The following is a 22,010-nucleotide window of genomic DNA, read 5'->3' on the forward strand; positions in this document are numbered from 1 at the left end:
TAATAATCTCTTAATGTTGGAGTGTTTTTTTAATTTAATTTCAGTTCAATTTAATCTCTTATATTTTCATAGTTTTTAGTTTAGGTCATTGTTGATATGGTGGGTGTAGCTTATTCTTCTTCTTATTTTTTCCCCCTTTTTAAATGATAATTACAATAATAATAATAAAATAAACGTACAGGCAGTGATTTTCGGAGATAAAATTCATCAAAATTCCCAACTTATAATTGAATATGGTAAAGAGAAAACAATAATATTTCAAATAGCCCTAAATAATATAAGCATCTTAAATTCTGTAACTGATTTTTTATTTTCATTTAAATACCATTCCAATATGCCCCAAATTTGTAGGCCATACCTGCAAGCTTCTTTCGAGGTTTGATTTGCACAGGCAATCTTTACCTACAACAATCAAACCTCGAAAACATAAAAATGAGACCGAATATTTCAACCCACAAATGGGCATAAACTTCGTAAAATTTGAATGGGTTCTCAAAATATCTCAGTAATAAAGTAAAAATCAAGACTCAAATACTTATTACGCATAATACCTTGATGATGTGGATTTTTCTTTCGTCCCTCGACCTAAACATAGTCATAGCATTAAAATATTATACATCTATTTTTATGTTAGAGGTGTGAAAGTAAATCCCCACACAAATTATTGAATTCAAAATAAAAATGATACTTATTTTGCCCCACATCAAACCTTACCCAATCGGTCATGGACGTCCTAGAACATTTAGTTGAGGATAACGAAAAATTATTCAATGAAGCTTGCACCTGACCATTAATTGTGGATGGAAGATTTTGCACGTCTTAATAACTACAAGACACATACTTGAAATACTTTTGCAATTTTTTTCTCATGTACTCAATCATGTAGAATTGTCCACCACACTCTGGCGGCCTCCTCGAATAATTTTTCGAGGTAGACGCTATCCCATTCGGTTACCTTGGTAAATAGGAAAATGCTCTGCAAATGGTTTGGTAAAACAATAATAGTTATACAACTTTTAAGTAAATATAAATAATAAATTACAATTAACATTTATATAGAAATTTAATGAAAAAACAACAGTTTTCCAATATAGATAAATAGATAGATCAGAAACAGGAGGGCACCATTTCCTTGCGCAGACTTTTAGGAGAACTCCAATGGGTCCATAATGCTTCATCAATGACCAGTATATAAATTGTGAATAAACCATTCCACTGGGTGAAGAACGATAAATGAGAAATTTCACAGAGAGAACTTACAGGAGGGAAGTTCTTATCAATCTTCTAGAAGATATCTGTTTCTTCTGGCACCAAAAGCAAGTCTCTGAATAACATGGGAAGCATGAAACAATTAATTGATGGCAAGTAGGAAAAAAAACATTCCAACTTAATTGAGCAGTAATTAATCATTTCTTAACTGAGAATATCTGGGAATAAGCTTTCAGTCCAGTGAGAAAACGAATGTATGTGGGCCTTGTTGAACCATTGGCCGGGATAGATCTTATGTTTGGGACAAGGTATTCTGCGACCTGTAAACTCAAATGTTAACCGCCAGATTCAAAAATGGCAGATGCAAAAAATTATAAGCCTTTTAATGCTCTAAAAGATTAGTGCATTTGTAGTGTTAGTAGCGAAGTTCATTAAGGAATATAATGAAATTGTATGCAAAAATATTAATGAATCAACAAATATTTTAGGTCTCATTTGATAACCATTTAATTTTTTATTTTAGAAAATTGTGATTATTTTCTTACCTTTTCTTTGCAATAGTTTCCATCTTTCTAAAAGAATCATTTGAAATCATAACCAAATTCCAAAAACTAAAATAAGGTTTCGCTTGGATTTTGAAAAAATCTCCAAAATAAATCAAAGAAATTCATAGGTAGAAGTAGAAGTAGTGTTGTTAAGTTTTAACTTTTAAAATCCAAATAGTCAGTCAAATTGGGACTTAATAAAATTCAACAAATGTGAATGAGATTAAGGGGAATTTTTCTTAGGCTTGAAACATGCGATGAAGGTCACTTTTAGAATACCGCAGACATGGACAACTGCATACTACGAAAAGATCAGTATGGGTATAACGAGATTCAAAACATTACCACTTCAGGCGGTTCCGCTAAGACATTGATGAAAAATTTCGCCTGCAAGAGGTCAACTATTTTAGTTTATCAAAATACGTGAATTTATTAAGAAAAATTAATCTAAAATAATGTGTCCTCAACCTGCTTTGTATTAGCACCAGACATGAGAAGATCAGTTGTAACCATCCCCGGCTGCAAGACCAAATAACACAAAAAACATTATAAGTAAAGAACGGAAGATGTAATTCTGTGGTGTTAAGATTAAGAACCTTTCTAACGGACCTTACATGATTTTTTTTAACAATTTCAATATATTATAATCTCGAATATATCCCTTGGAATGTCAAGGGTCTTATATGCAAGATTCAAAATATCACGAAAAAATCAACACCAGAACAATATAAATAAAATTCTCAAGCAGTTTTGACAAATGGGTTGAGATAAAAAAATTTATACTCAAGTTGAAAGCATAAAATTGTGTACTAACACACCGAAAGATTGTGCACCACAACGTTTTTGACGTCCTCCATCCGCAATTCGGCCTGCAGATAATTTTTAAAAATTATGGAAATATTAATACTAAAAGAAAAAAAAAAGTCACTTATGGAACGTTGAATGACGAAAAAGGAATAGAAGAGTATAAATGACGAGGAAAAGGAATAGAAGAGAATATGAATGAGGAGAAACAAGAAGTTAGATTCTTTATATTTCTTAACGACAAATGACAAACCCTTTTCAATTACTTTTTGGTTGCTTACAGAAACTATAGTACTTTAGAGTCTTGATGGCAGGGACTTTCCTAGGACTTCATTGTTAGATTCTGGTGGTATTTGGCTCTTGAAATGATTGTTCACCCAACAATATAGTCCAGGGATCTTCATGACTGAGGCCACCCCAGATAGACACTCCAAATGCTAATAGAGTTTCTTCCCAATATTATAAGTGGTCAAAATTGATCATCCTCGGTATGACTACTATATTTGAATCAAACAGAGCTGATGCAGATTACTCTATTTGCTGCATAACGCATCGATGCTTCCTATTTAAAGTACGATCCCGAATGAAACTAATTTATTAGTGTGTGTGCGCGATGAGTGTGTGCGTGTGAGAGAGAGAAAGAGGCTCAAGTAGCCAGTTTAGGATTAATAACAGAAACTAAATGATTGTTTTATTTTATTTAAGACATTAGCTAAATAAGGTAAGCAAGTACCTGTAATGACTTCGTTAAATGGACAACACTTCTTTTAGTTGCCCCATATGCAGCAAACCTAAGGAAAGACAGAGATCAACCAACAACATTTCTTTTTTTCAGTTACAGAGTAAGTGACTACTACATAAACAGGGTGAATGCATATAAATAACGTTAACCCACTTTAATAGCCTCCTTGAAAAAATAACAATTTGTCTTACAAAAAAAAAAAAACAAAATCAATCATTACACAGTTTTCTAGCACAGAGTTTAGACCACCCATAAACAAGCGGAGTTTTGCAGTCTTGTCTAGTATAGATATTCAAACTGATAATCCTAATAATTGCATATGAGATAATCCTTATATTCGTCAGAAATCCATCCATGTTTCAGCATAAAACTATTCGCTCCATCTTTTATTCAAGTAATGGAAATAAAAGGATCCCTGAAATTAGCAGATGCCATTGCACCGCTGCAATTTCCAAAGCAGGTCCATCATATAAGATTGAGCACATTGTGCATGTCATCTAAATGAATCACAGATTTCTCGTGCTTTTCCCATGTCTTCTCCATTCTTCTTAAAAAAATTATACATAAGATAACAGCATCATGACGACCTCAGACAAAAGAGAGAAAGCAAATGATAGAAAAAACAGCACCTAGGGGTAGGTCGTCCATCAGAACCAGCCCCATCAATGTTGAAAATATGACCCCCTCGAGGTTGGTTTAACATCATCTTTATTGCCTAAACAAGAAGTCAGGAACTATGCATGATTTACAAGCTAAAAATGTCAAAGAGTGTATGATGAAGCAGTACATACCTCTCGGCAACATATCATCAAACCAAGAGCATTTGTAGTGACAACTTCGCTGCATTAGAGAGTGTCTAAGGAATAAACCAAAAGGATTTCTATTTCATGTCATTGAGGTTTGGAGATCAGGAGTAACCTCACATGAGATCTTCATCTGATGCCTCGACCAAAGGCTTAAAGCTATAAGCATTTGATCCTGCATTATTGATCTGCATTGTTCTTGCAATAAGTTAAAATGGCAATAGAAGCAAACAAAATTGACCAAATTAACTATAGGGCATAAAACAACAGACTCGTCATATCCTCTCATGGCCTTCAAAATTGATCAACAATTTAAATAGAACAAAATGAAACGTTTTTAGTTCTTTTAAGTCCAGTTTCCTATGATATGCGGACATTGCCATATTGAAACTGTATATTATGAAAATGTACACTTTGTCATCTAAGAATTGTATTTGCTTTAGGCCAGCACTACTCAGGCCTCCATGACATGATACGGCTATTCACATCGTATGACAAACAAGCTGGGTTGAGGCACCTTTTTGGTGGACATGTCAATAGCATCAACATACAGGACAGATTTTTCTCATTTCAACAGCTACTATATCATAATTGATATCGTTATCTGTACTGTTTGCTTAATTACTCAAGTATGAAAGGAGTATACATGTATATATATCTTGTAATATCTGAATCATTCTAGGACAGACATCATGCTCTACTATCAAAAAATCTCTAAGGTTTCAATCGAGTTGCTATATTAACCACATCACAACCACCATGAATCAATCAATAGTAAAAGAGACAGGTTGTAATTTAGATGGTCTCAAGGTTACAGATTTAAGTTCAAACCTTAGAGGCCACCTGCCTAATATATTCAATATCATATAGGTTTTCTTTTAGAGTGAAAATATCATATAGGTTCTTTGATGTCAAATAAACATATGTTCAAGTTATTAGAAAATAGAAATCAAGATAGCGACGCTCTTTGTGAAGAAGGCAATGAGAAGGAAGAATTTGAAGTAAATACCCAAATGTCAATATATTTAAGATTTTTCTGCACAAATGTGACTAAATTCTTTACATCCTCTCCTTCTCGCACGTCACATCTAGTACCCTGAAAAGGAGAATTAGAGTTAAAACAATGAGCTTGAAGCATCGGCAACTGCTTTAATTGTAAATATACATGGAAACAATGAAATGATAGAAAAATGGTAAATGAACTTCTGCAGAGAAAAATTTAAATGAAAAAGTCTAGCAGGAGGTACCCACACACGCTGCTCCCCAAATTCTTCCCTCAGGCTTTGAACAGAAGACTCAACCCTCTCAGCTGTTAAAGATTTGTGGAGCAAATGCAACAAACGTACCTCAAGTGGTGTTATTGTAAATTTAGTGCATTACATTAACAGACGAAACTTAAACTGCTTCATGATAGTAACTTTATTGTAAACTTAAACAGCTTTAACGAGTGCAAGTCACACCCTACTATGAAGCTGACAGTAACCATAAATCAAAATGGAAATCAACATAAAATTACAAAATCGTGAGCATCTTGATAATCCTAGACATTCCTACCGAAATGGAGGAAAAACGAATCCATACGAGAACTATAAAGGTGCAAAATCTCGAGAATGACTAGAATCCATACCTAATCAATCAACACAAAATAATAATAATTAATGTGAACCAGGCTTAGGTCTATAAATTAAAAATAATTACAAACAGATGAGAACCCATATCTTTCAAATCAAAAATAACGGAAAATTTTGAAATTCTTTGAGACAGAGAAATTCGTAACATGTAAAAGACTGAAACTACGGATTCAAGCTTCTCCAGATAGCCGAATTTGACTAATATCCTATAGCTGACAATATGGATGAAATAAATTACAAAAACAACCCCATGCCTATTTACAAAGTAATCTACAATCATTCAGAAAGGTGCTACCCTGAACAAGACTGAAAATGACCTCTACATGCAACGATTATATTAGTGGGTGAGTGGGTGTGTGAGTATTCAAAACGGAAATTCTTTAGTTAATGTTCTAAAATCCTGTACAGATATATTTACAGTCCTGTGGGAGCGTACATGAACGGGAGGAGAAAGAAGGTCGAGAAGAAGTATCATGATGATCATAGTACCTGATCGTGAACAGATGACAACATTGTCACCTGCTTTCAGAAACTGTTTGGCCAACGCGTATCCTATTCCTGGATAAATTGCAAATGTAAGTAGAAAACACCGAAGAATATGGAAGTCAAAGGCACTGAAGCGTCAAAGAAAATAAAATCAGCAAATTCTTCCGAAGCACTCATAAAAGAAATAAAAAATGAAAAAAAAAAAAAAAAAAAANAAAAAAAAAAAAAAAAAAAAAAAAAAAAAAAAAAAAAAAAAAAAAAAAAAAAAAAAAAAACTCCATCAATCCCAAGGATCTGTAAGTAGATTAGAATACGATTAGAATTACCCGAACAAGATAATTGAGATAAGCATTTTCCGTGGAGTTGGATGGATATCCTAAGAAGAATTGATAGTTCATTGGTCCTCATAGCAATACAGTTAATAGCATCATATATGTCCAGAGGCCTAATTTATTCGGTTTATGAATAACTTGGCAATTCAAAGTATATCTTAGCACTCCATTTAAAGGCTCAAATTTCAATTGTTTAGGCTCTAACCATATCATTTATCCATCTCTTAGCTAATCCTATTCCTGACAAATAAAACTTTCAAATAACTCTCCAAACATCAAGTTTGACTTCAATCATGTGGTATATGCTCGCGAATCTTAAAGGAACATTAAAGTTACTCATCCAAATTCCTAGTGTACACCTGAACCATCTATACACATATCTTCCATTTCTCAACAAAATACAGCCAGGAAGTTTCTCAAAATCAATTCCTACAAAAATTCAACATACAAATACACACTCCACCACCAAATTTTTCGTCGAACAGCAAAAATACAGTTAAACGACCACAGTACCGCAGTTCTTTCTTGAAAAAAGGACATCAGATGCCATAAGCAATAAATTCAAGCAAAATACAGCGAGAAACCAGCAGGAAATGGATAGATTCAAAAGGAAACCAAAATATAACGCAATGTGAAATAAACGAGAGAGAGAAAGACGAAATAAACACCGTCACACCTTTAGTGGAGCCGGTAATCAAAACGTTGTAAGGAGGAACCATCGGCTCCGTCTGCTGCAATCCTTCGGCCTTTATGGATACGGAATTCCACTTCACGACGCCATTCGTCGGAATGTTGGACACCTCGCGCGAACAACCTATGGAACGACTGAAACTCTCCAATTTGCAGAGTGATAGGCGGCGTATGCCGGAAGGAGGAGAGAAGAAGAAGCCATGGTGGTTATGGGAGATGAACGGGGCCGGGAAGAAGAGGGAAGAAGAAGAAAATGAAGCCATTTCGCGCGGTAGAAATTTCCAGAACTCATTCGTTGGTTACTTATGGATAAAATTTGCTCTTCGTCTTTCATCAAGCAACGTCTTAGTGGTAATCATCATTGTTACGTTTTACAGAAGGAATTAATTTATAACTAATTAAATAACTAAATTTTATAATTAAATTAAGCTTAATAAATAATTTTTAATCTCTTTTAATTTCATCAAATTAACCTCATCCGTCAATTTGGCTGCTAATTTTAACCCCAACAAATTGTAAATATCTATTAAATAAATTATTTAATTAAATTGAAGCTCGGTAAAAAAGCAAATTTGGTTAATGCACAAAATCAATCATTAAATAACTCTAAATTAATATATATATATATAATTTAATAACCTTTTACTCTCTCTGGTTTTTTTTTTTTAATTAGTGATTAATAACTCTTTTTATTAAACTATACCTTATATTTTTGTCGCATACTGTGAGATCCTACATCGGAGAACAAAACATTTTATAAGCGTACAAAAGTCTCTCCCTAGTAGACACATGAGGCTGACGACGATGGGCTAAAACAAATAACGTCTACTAGCGGGGGTGTTAGAGTGTTGCAAATGGTATCAGAGCCAGACATCGAACAATGTGCAAGTAAAGACGCTGACCCCAGGGAGTGGATCGTGAGTAAGGACTATAAACCTCTCCCTTGCGCGTTTTAAAAACTTAAGAGGAACCTCATTTCTTATATGGGTCTCGTTTGAGAAGCTCATTACTTACATGGGGTCTAGAAGTCTATTTCTAATCGAAGCATTTTAAAATCTTGAACGAAAAAGGTAAAAGTAAAATCTGCACGAGGGCAATATGGGCAATAGTGTAATATAATTATAATATAAATTTAATTTAGGTTCGTTATTTACCTATCATTTAGTTTTTTTTATTTTATTTTATTAGAGGGCTTTGTTAAATGAACACGACCCTCCACAATGGTATAATATTATTCACTTTGAATATAAGCTCTCATGACTTTGATTTGGGTTTCCGTGAAGATAATATTATTTGATTATAAACCTATGATGATTCCCTGAATTAGCAGACGTGTGACTTTTATCATCCAACACCTCCCATCGAATAAAGTACGTCGTCTCTCCATGCTCAACTCCTTTTTCTCTTGGAGTTATTTGTTCGACATTTGAGGATTCTACTCTAAATTTAGGGTATAACTCTGATACGATGTTAGATGAACACTACTCTCCCAATGTATGATATTGTCCATTTTCAATCAGCTCTCATAGTTGAGCTTTCATCCCCAATCATCACCACCGGGCAGTTTTCTTCCTTCATCGCCGCCGCCATCATCGCCCCGCCGATCTTCTTCACTTCCGCCACCAGTCCTAACGTTGCGGCCCCTTCGACGCTAGGTTTTTCCTCCTCACTGTCTTCTTCAGCCCCCGACGATTCACCGACGAATATCGCAACTTCTTGCCACGATGTTATCTCTTTCCTCTGAGATTTGAAGTCTGATTTCTTCGTCGTTTCCGATTAGACGACGGCAGCGCAGGAACCCTAGCAGGTAATTTGTCGCAATAATTTCCCCCTTCCTTCACTCCGTTCGTCGATTTCTGATCGTAAGGCGGCGGTGCCTGAGTCCTACCAAGAAATTTTTCGCGATCTTCCCCTACCTTCGATCTGGACATAATGATGTGAAGAACGTTTTTTCGAAATAGGCCATAGATTCCGGTGACTAAGCGGCCGGCCGGAACGGTAAATTGACGAACGAATTCTGTTCGATAGACCTTTATCAGATCCTTGGGCAGTCTTCGTAGAAATCGTAAAATTTCACAATTAACAATAAAAAAAAAAATTAAAAATTAAAAAAAGGTTTCAATAATTTCAATAATTTTAATTTTTATTTTAAAAAATATAATTAAATATTCGAAACCTAATTTACCTTGAATATCAATTATTTTTGTTAATACTTTATAAATAATTTTACTCAAATTTTCTTTTGAAAAAATAACTAAAATTTAAATTTTAAGGATATTTTTGTATAATTTGATGTTATAATATTCGTTATACAATTAAACTTTGAAATTTTCGTATAAATCATTCGATTTTTAATATGACTATCAAAGACGGAAGATCACATCATCAATTTTTTAAAATAATAATTTACACATTATTTTCAACCGCTGGATTCGAATTGACAACTATATATTATCTTTATAATTTAAAATAAAGTAAATTGAAAATATAAAAATATAAAAAATATAGAAATTTGATGCACGTCTCATATTCATTACGATCGGGATGAAACATGGTAGGTTGGAATCTTATGCCATCCGTTCCAAACCAACCCATTGTTTTTGTAATTTATTTATTTTATCTATGCTTTCGATTTTATAACTCATTTTCTCGTGGGCAACTCGATTCCTTTCTCCACTGTTTGGGTGGGAATTCTATACCTTTACGTGAGGAATATTTATAGTTTATGTTAGATTTACTTTAGAGGGAAGATAATCATTTTTTTTTTTATTCGTTCATCTCGATCTTTTATTAGGTAGTGGATGTCCATTTTAGTGGGGACAGAGATAAAGATTCTTTGTTAGTGTAGAGAACGAAGTCGAGAGTCGGAAAAAAAGTATAGAGTTGAATAGGGGCTGGCATGGAGAATTAGGGGTGTTCATATGACCCGATAACCCGACAAACCTGAACTACCTAACTCAAACCATAAAGGTTGCGTTGGGTTAGATTTTTTTTTCCCCGGTTTGGGTTTGGTTAATTTTTTTGAAAAGTGAAAATTCAAGTCGATTTGCGGATTGATATTTTTGTGATTGGGTCAGCTTGACCAACCCGACCAAATTAGAAATAAGGTTTCAATTCTATCTTACTTTTAAGATTATTACGAAGACTTTAAGGGAATAATTTTTCATGGACATAAATGTAAATATTCAATTTATTCATATTCAAGTGCACAATAACATCGTTCTTTACACACGATTCAATTATGGGTATCGAAATACATAAACTCTATTATGTACATAGAAGATGATCATTATTCGTTACGAACGTAAATCTTCATTTGGATTGAAATGACGATTTATTTCTTCTTGGAAAAGGTAACAAAAAGAGTCTGATCATGCAGTCTTGCAAACACTCCGTCTAGGGAGCATGTGTCGTCGATCGATATACGTTCGTTCAAACGAATAATGTTGAATAGACCATCTTGTTTCTGTCCAGTAACTGTAAGAGTCCTTATTGCTGCATTCAAGGTGATTTGAAGTCGATTCTTTGGAAACCCTAAATAAGATCGATGAAATATATTAATTTAACCACCTATATATATATATATATATATACAAACACGTATGTGTATGTATATAATCTTAGTTGAATTTACCTGGAAGTTTCATGCTCAGTATTCGACTGTGTTCCTCTTCTGCCCATTTTGTATCGGGAGAAAACGGTTGATCTGAGCGAGTTACGTCTCCCCAATCTTGTTCCACGATCTGGCTCGACATCGAAAGAGCTTTCTAGCTTACGTTCGAAGAGGTGAAAAAATTCGAGGAGAAGGGTAAAATGGTAATTTTCTCTTTGAAAGTGCTTCTATCCACCACCAAAGAATGAGGTAGATGGCTATGGAATTGGGTGTTTGTATATGCAGGAGAAGAAGCATTTATATATGGCTCTTTCTATTTTAGCTATTTTTTAAAAGCTTATTCTTTTCACTTTGGCTTTGGCTTTGTTTTGAGGCTAAAGGAATATAGGGAAAACAAGGTATATCTTTAGATTGTTCCGATTGTATATCGATATTTTTAATAAGTTTGGCAAGAGGTCGGTATGTTTAGATTGTTCCGATTGTATATCGATATTTTTAATAAGTTTGGCAAGAGGTCGGTATGCTTTTGTTTACCTTGTCGAATAAGAAAGCTCAGCGCATGTAAGCCAGACGAGATGTAACGTTTCCAGTGGCAGATGGGTAGGTAACGTGAAGAACCTACTCTTGGGAGGGGAATAGTAAATGGGAGATTAACGATTGAACGGTTGGCTTCTCGGTTGAGAACATATGTCTAACCTGTTGAGTTACGTTTAGATTGCTGAAAATATAGGTATGTTCTATAAACACTGTGTGAGATTCCACATCGGTTTGAGAGGGGAACGAATCATTCCTTACAAGGGTGTGAAAACCTTTCTCTACTGGACGCCTTTTTGAACCTTAAGGGGAAGCCTAAATAGAACAATTCGGTGGGTTGAGCTGTTACAAATGGTATCATAACCAAACACTAGGCAGTGTGTCAACAAGGACGTGGGCCCCCAAAGCCCTGTTACAAATGGTATCATAGCTAAACATCAGACGGTGTGGCAGCAAGGACGTGGGCCCCCCAAGAAGGTGGATTATGAGATCCGAGGAACCTCGTATTCCTTAAAAGGGTGTGGTGGAACCTCTCCTAGTGAACCTTGAAGGGAAGCTCGGAGGGAAAAAGACAATATCTGCTAGTGGTGGGTTTGACCTCTTAGACACCGAAACACAAATAATTTTGCTCGGGTTCGGTCCTATTATTTTTTAATTTGTTTTTATTATGGGTTTTTTTTCTTTCTTTTCCGATTAATAAGAAAACCCTAAAACATTAAACCATTAATGTTTAAATTTGATATAAACAAATCAAGTTGAGGCCGGTCCAACTGAACCCATTTTTGCTCTGAACGACCCAAGCCCATCACCAAGGACAAACAAGCCCTAGCTTTCTTCCATAATCCCAAGGCCTAATTATAATTATTATAGTCTATTTTAATTTATGTATAAGGCGAATTATTAATTACTAAAATATTTATAATTAAAACACATAGTTCGTATCGAGTCGGTATGGATAAAAATGTCTGTGAGCATAGCTCAACGATAAATCGATGCATATTTCTTCTTTTGAGGTCGGAGGTTTAGAACTCGTCAGTGATACAAGCATATTTAGTTTAGAACGACAGCTCTATCATCTCATCAGTGTACTCATATTGGGTTCAAGGTAACCGACAGTTTGAACTTGTTTTTCATTCAACAGTAATTTTATTAATCTCTGACAGCTAAATATGTAACATACTGGATAGAGGACTCGAACCTACTCGACCTTATTTTGATGAAAATTGCAATTGGGTCGAAAGTTTAAAATTTCTACGTCATTTTTTTAATTAAAAAAATATTTTAAATTTGGTGTATTATAGGAATTTAATTGGAATATTTTGTTAAAATATGAGTTTATTGACTTAAGTATTAATTAAAATGTGAGTTTATTGACTTAAATAGTAATTAAATTTGGGTTTATTGACTTAAATATTAATTAAACTTTGTGTTTATTGACTAAATGTCAAAACATACATAAAAACAACTGTTTTGCTCAGCTTACCAATTATAAGCATCACAGACCAATTGGCCAATTAAATTACAAATATCATAAGTAAAATTCCAGTGGACGGTCAGGATTTGCCCGTCGTTCACGAAAAGAACAGCGGGTGTCATTTTAGCATCCTAGGAGATATATAACGGCATAAATTATAATTAAAAAAAATAAGAAAAATAAGAAAAACACGATTTTTTTTCAAAATTTCTCACTCATCCTCTGTATCTCTCTCTCTCTCTCTCTCTTTCTTTCTGCGCGTGGTCTAATAAAAACCCTAATTTGCTGAATTCCCTACTTTTTTTTCCTCCCCCTTTCAACAATTTCCTCGGTATTCCGGCATTGAAGAGAAGACCTCAACTCTGTGTTGTTAATGGCGACAGAGCGTGAGGAGGTTCGTTATGAAGGAGGAAGAGGTGGGAAGTTCCAGAAAAGGCCTCTCAGAAGGTCGCATACGACGCCGTATGATCGGCCGCCGACTGCTCTGAGAAACTCTGCTGGAAAAGGATGGCTCTCTAAGCTTGTTGATCCGGCGCAGAAGCTCATCACCTCCAGTGCGCATAGGCTGTTTTCTAGCGTGTTTCGTAAACGCCTTCCCCCTCCGCCGCCGTCATTGGCAATTTCTCGAGGTTTTTCTTTTTGTTGTTTTTTATTTGCTTCTTAATTGCAAGGCTTTCTTACCGGTTGTTAGAATTGTTTTTGAGGTTTCCATACCGCATTCTTTCTGCTCATACGTTTGATTTTGGAGACGTTGGCTGAAGATGGCATTTTTTCAAATAATTTTATTATTATTTTGATTTTTTCCCGCGGTAGTTCTTATAGTCTTGGGGTTTTTATTCTCCTTTCCTGGTGGAACCTGGATTTATTATTTTGTATGGTTTTAGGCGCGTTGAACTATTCTATCTCATTTAGAACTTCAATTATTTAAATGTCATTACTTTACGTGATTCCATGCTTATGAACTTGAAGTATGTCAAAGTGCAGGTTTCAACGCTTACTAGTCGAATTATATCGAGTCTGCTTGTAATGTTGTTTTGTTTTCGTTGCTTGGATGTCATATATGTTAAAAACATCAGGAATAGTCTGAGTGTGATTCTTCCATAACATTTCTAAAATGACCCCCCATATAAAATTTAAGAATTGGTTTCAAAAACTTCGTGAAAATTAATATTTTGTCCTTGTTTCATGTATTTAAGCTCAAAGGCAAGGTCAATGGCGTTATGTATGCATGCATGCATGTATGTATGTATGTATTTACAGTTTTTCTCAATTATAGCCAATTAGAAGTCCATTTACCCTTTGGTTCCTTTTGTATTTTAACCAATGAATGAGATATTTTTGTTTCCCATAATAATATTAATCTAAGAACAACAAGATCTTTAAAGTATGTTATACGAGGTAATAACCAATAATAATTGATCGCTGGTTGTTTAGAAGACAGCTTACAGATACATGCGTAAACAGCAAAATTCGTTTTCTTTTTAGGTTGGTTGTTCTGTTTATCATCCTTCAAAATTATTTCGCTGAACAAAGATTCTGTACAAACACTTTTAATATTTTAAACTAAAAATTGTTTCTAGAAATTGCTCTTGCTCTTGCTCTTAAACATTTTAATCTCTCATATAATTTTTTTTTTTCCACGGAAGTAACTTGCAAGATTTTGAATTATATCAATGTTGATAGCCATTTAGGAAGCATGATGCCATTATTTTATTATGCATTTTGGAGTTGATACCTTTGTGCGTGCATTGACTTTTGACTTGGGGTTGGTTGCTATAATGTGTTGATAAATAATTGATACTCGGATGGGACTGTGGCATAAGTTTTTCATTTGATATTTAGATTTCTGCTTCAATCTTTGACTGTCCTGCCCTTGCATTTTATACTTCCAGAGGCTAATGATGAGATGGAAATTAAGAACCAGGAAGAAGTTGCAGCTGTAAGTTTTATCTGTTATGTGTTTTGCTTATCAACAACCTTTGCATCTGTATCTTGTATTTTTTTAATCCAATTCTGCTTTTTATCTAAATCACGATACGTCGTCACTGTGTTTTCCCCCTTCTATGTACATACTTGTTTGGCTTCAACATTTCACTATTGCAGATATTGCGAGATTTTTTTTGTTGTTTTTTCCTCTTTCTTTTGACCAATCTGGATTTCTTNAAAAAAAAAAAAAAAAAAAAAAAAAAAAAGACGTGATGACCTATGTTATTTCATGAATGCATTAGTATCCTTATCGGTGAAGTGAAACTTCTTGCAAAAATCTGAGAAATTTGCGTTGCCGTAGTTTTAACTTCTTTGTCAACATTTTCTGAATTTTTAATTGTTCTTTAGGATCCTCCTGGAACTCAAGAAGGGACTAATAATGATTTTGTTCCAAGCATCAATTCTAATAACATACATGGGGTGAGTGACCTCGAGAAAATTTTGAAGGAGAAGACCTTTACAAGGTAAATATTTGAGTGCTTGTTGGTGAAATTATTTTTAGTTGCATTCCTCAGTTCTGTTAGAAGATTTGCCTGGTTTTTGTTGCTTTCCTTTTTCTTGTTAATATTTCATTGAGGGTCCCGTATGAAAATTTGAGTTTGCATAAATTGCGATTAGTTACATGGTAAGAAATCATGAAGCAGCTTGAAATGTATAAACCGCAATGTTGCTATAAAATACAATTTCATTTTTCTCCTTTGGGATAGAAGTCGGGTTTCATTTTCTATGTATTGATTTTAGCAAGATATGGTTTTGATGTTTAATATGTTACATGCTGACCATTTTACAGATTTGAGATTGATCGCTTGACTGAACTTCTGAAATCAAGAGTTGCTGATGTTCCAAGTGGGGTTGAATCGAGGAAATTTGAAATGGTTCCTCCAACACCTGTTATCAGTTATGACATACAGGAAGGGTCTCCAAAATTTCCAGCTCAAGAGGGAGTTAGGCCTCATATGGTTCCAACTCATGTCGTGAATGCAAATGTAGGAATCTTTGTATATATTGTCTGTGTGTTAGGTTTTTTCAGCGGTTAATGCTTAGTGCTTGTTTACCATTTGATGCTCACACTGATAACTGTACAAACTTTTGACCTTATTGTCACTTGTTTAATCATTTCAGGTCCCTGATGAGGATGTTGCTTCACCTGCAGAGATTGCAAAGGCGTTCATGGGTAGCAGGCCTCCAAAAGCAACTCCGTTGAGTATGGTGGCCCATAGTCAAAAGTTTGGGGATACTTTTGCTTTAGGCAATCCCCCAAAGTCCTCTACTTTATCTCTTGTGCCAAGGTCTCCTGGAAATTTTGATGTTGAAAATGATTTTGTCACCCCAAGATCTCGTGGCAGATCTGCTCTATACAGTATGGCTCGAATGCCATATTCAAGAGTTCGTGCAACCCCCAGCATAAAGGTTTGTCCTCTAATTAATACATCTGCGTTATTGTATGCTTGCTTGGTAGCTTATGTATTTATTAGCCTTTGTTTTTTTCTTGTGGTTCATTCTTCAGAATAGTGTAGCAACAACAGATTCTTACAGGGCCACTGTGACCTCATCATCTCAGTCAGCATGGGAGCAAGGGAGACTTTTGGAGTCTAATCAAGGGGTATGATTTGTGAAAATGTTCTTTTACAATATATTGTGTTATCGAGTAAACCTCTCATATTATTTTATTTGATTATTGTTTCTGTAGGCTTTAAAACGCCGAAGCTCAGTTTTAGATGATGAAATAGGATCTGTTGGTCCTATTCGAAGAATTCGCCATAAATCCAATCTCCTTTTCCCTAAAGGTTTGAGTTTACCAAGCAGTTCCACTTCTATTCCTGTTAGTGGAATTGGTTCCGAGACTTCTCTGCATTTGCATTCCACAAAAGTTCATCCATTTTCGTCTACTGCTGGGAAGGCACCTTATTCAAGTGAGACCAAGCGTAATTTGTCCAAAATTTCTGCAGAGTCTGAAAATGATAGGACACCTAGTTCAAGTTTCCCTCAAATTCCCCTCAGGTCTAGTGAGATGGCCTTAAAAATATTAGAGCAGCTTGATAAATTGACCCCTCCAAAAGAAAAATCTTCGGAACTAAAGTTGCATAGTGTGAGGAATAACTCACCCATGAAGTTATCACCATCAATGTTGCATGGGCCAGCTCTTAGAAGTCTGGAAGATGTGGATTCAGCTAAGTATTTGGAAAATGTTGAAGACATTCGGTCTAATGATGGCCGTGATCTTACTTCGAAAAAGAACGATAAGTTTGAGGATAGTAGCTTGTTAAAATCTAAAGTACCCAGTGATAAATCTATTTCTACAGGTGGTGGTGTAGGTTCTTCAGTGCCTTCAAAGGATACTGTATCTAGTTCTGGTCTGCAGGTTTCATTTGTTGGCCCGTCCTCGCTAACAAAATGTGCGTTCCAGATGAGTGTACAAGAGGTGTGTGGTTTCCTGCCTTCAAGTTTATAGAATAGGTCAATCCTATCTTTTAATTTATCCTCGTTCCTGCATTTTCAATTAAATAAATGAAGAGATTACTAATCGGGTTGGGGTTTCTTAGTTTCAGCATCTTGCATTTCCATTTTTAAATGAGTGTAATTACTATTCTTTCAATTTCTGTTGAAGTTTTACATTTTTTATTTTTTTCATTTTTCACGCACCCAAACCTGAAAAGAGAAGGTTGCGAAGTATAATATTATGTCTGTGTCCATTATAAAACCTCTATGGCTTAATCTTCGATTATCTATTATTTTGCTAGGATTTTGTGGATCTTGATGTCCTCTATGTTTATGCCCCTTATAGACCCCCCAAGTTGTAATATTTATGGGCCGTCTGTGTCTCTTTTTGTTAGGATTTTGTCGATATGGATGACGAAGAATATTCTAATGGGCCAGTAGCTGCTAAATCATTTGAGAGGCGAGAAAAAGTTGACGACTCATTAGTGGCAGTGGGTAAGCCGAGTGATACTGAAGCCATCACAGTAGATAAACCTCAGGCTTCAATTCAGGCTAAACCATCCACCGTCTCTGAAATGAAGAAAATAAATGACCAAGCAAAATCTGATGTTCCTGTGACTACTGAAAAGAGTTCCATTTTTTCCTTTCCAACAGCATCTCCATCTAGCACTACAGCCAATGTGATAGAACCGGAATCAACCACGAGACCTGAAAAAATTGCTTCTTCTGAGGTACCGAAAGCAGCTGCTGCCCCTATATTTGGCTTTGGAGAAAAGTTGCCATCACAGAAGGATTCGGTTTTTTCTTCTCCCACCTTTACGTTTGGAAACAAGGTTACCACCTCTACAAATGAACAAAATGCTGTTCCTGCTGTAACTTCTGAAGGCAATGTTGCACCTACTCTACAAGCTTCTGCTCCTACCACATTTAAATTTGGAGATAAAGCTACATTTCCTATTCCAGCAAGTACCGCCACCGAAAATGGAAATAGTGATGCCGGGTCTCCGTTTAAGTTTGCATCTTCTTTAGTTAATGAAAAAGGTGCTAAAGCAGGCAGTGCTTCAGTTTTTAAATCAGAGAGTTCTAGCAGCAGGTTAGTTTGCTTGTTACTGTTGTCACCTTCGACTTGGATAATATTTATTTCTTTTTACTTGTATGTGTGTAGGTTTACATCTCTATTATTAGCATATGTGAAATGCATGATAAATTGGATTCTAAATGTTCAGCATTCCAATTTCCAATTCGGTTCTGAAGATGCACCATTGGTCTTAATTATTTTGAGAAAATTTGGATCCGTTTTCTTTAGCCTATATATTTCTGATAGCTCCCACTTTTCATCTTAAATTTTTGGTTTGGGAGTACTTTCCTCCATCTAATAAAGTACTTATGAATGATGCTCAAGTATTCTCTTATTTGTTTAATGTCGTTTATCCCAGGGATTTCGTAATTACGATTAGTCCTTTACCGATTGAGGCACTTTTCTTTGAACTTTTTTGACTCTACGTTGATTGCTGTTCTCCTTTTTGTGTTCGAGCTTTTTTGAGGATAGGATAGTTAGTCTAAACACGGGCGTACTAAATTTATATTATGAAGTAATTGATTTATGACATTGTTGATAGATGGATCAGTTATTCTTGCTATCCTTTTTTCAAGCTTTAGTATTTCTTGTAGATTATTTGTCGGAAATTGAAATACTAGAGCATACATTTCTGCACATTTTCATCTTTCTCCTTATCTGATTCAAGAAACTTCTTTTGGTTTATCATGTTAGATTATGTCAACGTTATCTCAGGGTTATACACACACACACACACACACACACACACATGTATATATTAAAACAGATCATTGTGCATCAACTTATTATGTTTGTGCTCTGCTTGGGCTTTATGTTTGAAATTTTCTCGTTCACCTTCCAATGATAAACGGGCTGTCTGTTTCTAGGTGATATTTGTTGTGAGTTGCCAAATTTTCTAGTAAAACTGATGTTTTGGACGGTTTTAATTGCAGCACCCTGTCATTTGGAGTTCCGAAAGAGTCGATTTCGGAGAAAGCTGGCGATAAGAAGAGTTCAAGTGCCGGACTCTCTGTTGGCACATCTGGGAATTTGCTTTTGTCATCTGTCTCATCAACACCAACTCCCAGTTTGTTTTCTTTTAGCTCCCCTACCACTAATTCAAATCTTATTAACGGATCTCTTGGTTCCACCCCATCTACTTTTCCCTCCCCATCCAACACCTTTCCTAGTAATATAACAAATCAAAATTCATCCATCAAACCATCTCTCAATGCTGCCACTAGCAGTAGCGAACCCGTCACCACTACTAGTCTTTCTACGTCTTCTCCTATGCCATCTTTTTCAGCTGCACCAATTTTCAAGTTTGGGAGCTCCAGTGTTCCTTCGAGTTCAGCACCGAGCGGAGTTGGATCTGTAGAAACCAAGACCAAGCAAGAGACAACACCCTTTGGCAATGTAAGTGGCATTTCTCCGAGCGACACATCTGCTGCTAAAGTATTTAGTACTGGAAGCAGTGTTTTTCAATTTGGAGCTGTGTCTACTACTTCAGATTCTAATAAACAACCAGAAAAGTCAACCTTCGCTCCGGTCAGTGTACCTTCATTTGGTGCTCCAGTTTTGCCTGCAAGTAGTGGGGTTGCTTCTTCTACTCAGAGTACACCTGTTTCGCCGTTCAGTTCATCATCTACATCATTTGGTTTGACAGGGAACACGGGTTTGGCCTCCGGTAATTCTTTGGTTGGTTCTTCAGCTCCCGCGTCTAATTTGTTCACTTCAGGGGCCACTTTTGGGTTTGGTTCCTCCAGTTCTGCTAATAATTCAGTCAGCTCCGGTGCTGGTACTAGTTCTAGCTTCTTTAACTGGCAGGCATCCTCCGCGCCATCATTTTCTTCTGGATTTGGCTCAACTCCAACGGGAGGATTTTCCTTTGGCCTTGCATCTTCTTCTGCTGCTTCTAGTTCCCCTATGCTCTTTGGATCATCGACAACCGGTGCAGCATCAACAACCTCGATGTTCTCATTCACTTCAGCTGCAACTGCTGCGTCGTCACAGCCTGCTTTTGGTAATTCTAATCATGGCTTCACCTTTGGTTCAACACCTCCTGCAAATAATGATCATGCAAATATGGAGGATAGCATGGCTGAGGATACCGTCCAGACAGTCGCATCGCCAACGCCTATGCCGAGTTTTGGGCAACAACCCCTTACGCCACCTCCATCGTCAGGGTTCGTGTTTGGTTCAACTGCTCCTTCTCCGCTAGGAGCAAATCCTTTCCAGTTTGGTGGTAGCCAACAAAATGTACCTACCCCACAAAATCCCAATCCATTTCAGGCTTCGGGTAGCTTAGACTTCAATGCCAGTGCTGGAGGAAGCTTCTCACTAGGCGCTGGTGGCGGCGACAAATCGAACCGAAAATTCGTGAAAGTTAAAAGCAAATCAAGAAAGAAGTAGGAGGAATCGAGAGCAAAGGTATTCGGTTTTCTTTTTTCGTGTTTCTATATCCCAGTTTTTTTTCGTCTAGGAAAAATTTATATTACCATCTCTTTCATGTCGATGACTGGAAAGAGGAGAGGGGTGGGGAGGGGTCATTTGTCACCTGAGTTGTTTGATTTCGACGTGATAAAGCCAAGAATTGTTGGTTCTATGTTCTCGTTTAGCGAATGGTTCGGTTGGCAAATTTTTTCGTGGTATCGATGGGGTCCTAAGTTCAGAAATTTTGTATTAGCTTTATTAGGAAAGGTGGAAGAACATTCTGTGTACTCTAGTAAGTAGTGTGTCCATGTTTGAGGTAACAACATCATCTTCTTCTTCTTCTTCTTCATCATCATCATCATCTCCTCTGTGCCATGGACTCAGTTTTCCTGTAATCTTTTATTTGTAACATAAGAAAAAGGAAGTATTTCTAGTAAGTAGTGTGTCCATGTTTGAGGTAACAACATCATCTTCTTCTTCTTCTTCTTCATCATCATCATCATCTCCTCTGTGCCATGGACTCAGTTTTCCTGTAATCTTTTATTTGTAACATAAGAAAAAGGAAGTATGTGCTGTTGTCCATGGAAGCATCATTTCTTGCTCTTATTATTTTGTAAATGTTCCTTTGTTCAAGCTTAAAATTTGTACCTATTTGGAACAACCTTTTAACTGCTTAAAAATGTTCTCGAGAGAGAACGATATTTATCAACACTTCGAAAAAAAGCAGGTTGCGAAAGATCGTTCGATAGTTTGTAATAACCCATTTTAACCCATTTTTATATTGTATATGTAGTTGAATGTGTATATTTAAGAAGTGTCGGAGGTTCTTGTACCGTCTTTTCCAATCCAAAACGAATGAGCATACAATTTTAAAACGCGTTTGTTAGGAAGAAATACCCTTATACCCTTATAGGATTCTCCTCTCCAATCGTGTTCCTCCCACCCCACAATCCACTCCCCTTGGGGTCCAGCGATCCCCTTTCTCCACAATCTACTCTCTTGGAGGCCGGTATGAAATCCATCCCCTTTGGGGTCCAGCGTCCAGCGTTTCCCTTACTCCACAATCTACTCTCTTGGAGGCTAGCATTCGTTTCCCTTACTCCACAATCTACTCTCTTCTTACTCCACAATCTACTCTCTTGGAGGCCAGCATTCAAGTGTATTCCTAACCAAAAAAAAAAAAAAAAAAAAAAAAAAAAAAAAAAAAAAAAAAAAAAAAAAAAAAAAAAAAA

General features: G+C 35.9%; 2 protein-coding genes and 1 long non-coding RNA gene across 4 annotated transcripts; 1 reads left to right on the forward strand and 2 right to left on the reverse strand.

The window, feature by feature from the left end:
- Positions 1-838: 838 nt before the first annotated feature.
- LOC111808580 (chlorophyll(ide) b reductase NOL, chloroplastic) lies at positions 839-7,570 on the reverse strand. Of its 2 annotated transcripts, XR_002817096.1 has the most exons (15): positions 7,229-7,570; positions 6,224-6,292; positions 5,351-5,412; positions 5,113-5,199; positions 4,224-4,291; positions 4,092-4,140; positions 3,930-4,015; positions 3,292-3,349; positions 2,573-2,623; positions 2,223-2,273; positions 2,100-2,141; positions 1,419-1,529; positions 1,261-1,324; positions 1,126-1,172; positions 839-976 (listed from the first exon to the last, which is right to left on the reverse strand). XR_002817096.1 is itself a non-coding variant. In XM_023694667.1 (14 exons), the coding sequence occupies exons 1-13, from the start codon at positions 7,503-7,505 to the stop codon at positions 1,277-1,279; spliced, it is 1,059 nt and encodes a 352-aa protein (XP_023550435.1). In that variant the 5' UTR covers positions 7,506-7,569; the 3' UTR covers positions 984-1,172; positions 1,261-1,276. The 2 variants fall into 2 exon arrangements, 1 of the variants encoding a protein (XP_023550435.1); XM_023694667.1 differs by lacking the exon at positions 839-976 and having other exon boundaries at positions 984-1,172; positions 7,229-7,569.
- Positions 7,571-10,414: 2,844 nt separating this feature from the next.
- Positions 10,415-11,144, reverse strand: LOC111808588. Its single transcript, XR_002817097.1, has 2 exons — positions 10,877-11,144; positions 10,415-10,776 (listed from the first exon to the last, which is right to left on the reverse strand). It is a non-coding gene; the product is annotated as an uncharacterized LOC111808588 (long non-coding RNA).
- A 1,952-nt stretch (positions 11,145-13,096) lies between these two features.
- LOC111808565 (nuclear pore complex protein NUP1-like) lies at positions 13,097-21,122 on the forward strand. Its single transcript, XM_023694646.1, has 9 exons — positions 13,097-13,492; positions 14,756-14,802; positions 15,198-15,313; positions 15,640-15,835; positions 15,972-16,259; positions 16,357-16,452; positions 16,540-17,271; positions 17,684-18,381; positions 19,299-21,122. The coding sequence occupies exons 1-9, from the start codon at positions 13,237-13,239 to the stop codon at positions 20,755-20,757; spliced, it is 3,888 nt and encodes a 1,295-aa protein (XP_023550414.1). The 5' UTR covers positions 13,097-13,236; the 3' UTR covers positions 20,758-21,122.
- Positions 21,123-22,010: the final 888 nt, after the last annotated feature.

The sequence above is a fragment of the Cucurbita pepo genome, chromosome LG13 (assembly GCF_002806865.2).
Source record: "Cucurbita pepo subsp. pepo cultivar mu-cu-16 chromosome LG13, ASM280686v2, whole genome shotgun sequence".
NCBI classification, from domain to species: domain Eukaryota; kingdom Viridiplantae; phylum Streptophyta; class Magnoliopsida; order Cucurbitales; family Cucurbitaceae; genus Cucurbita; species Cucurbita pepo.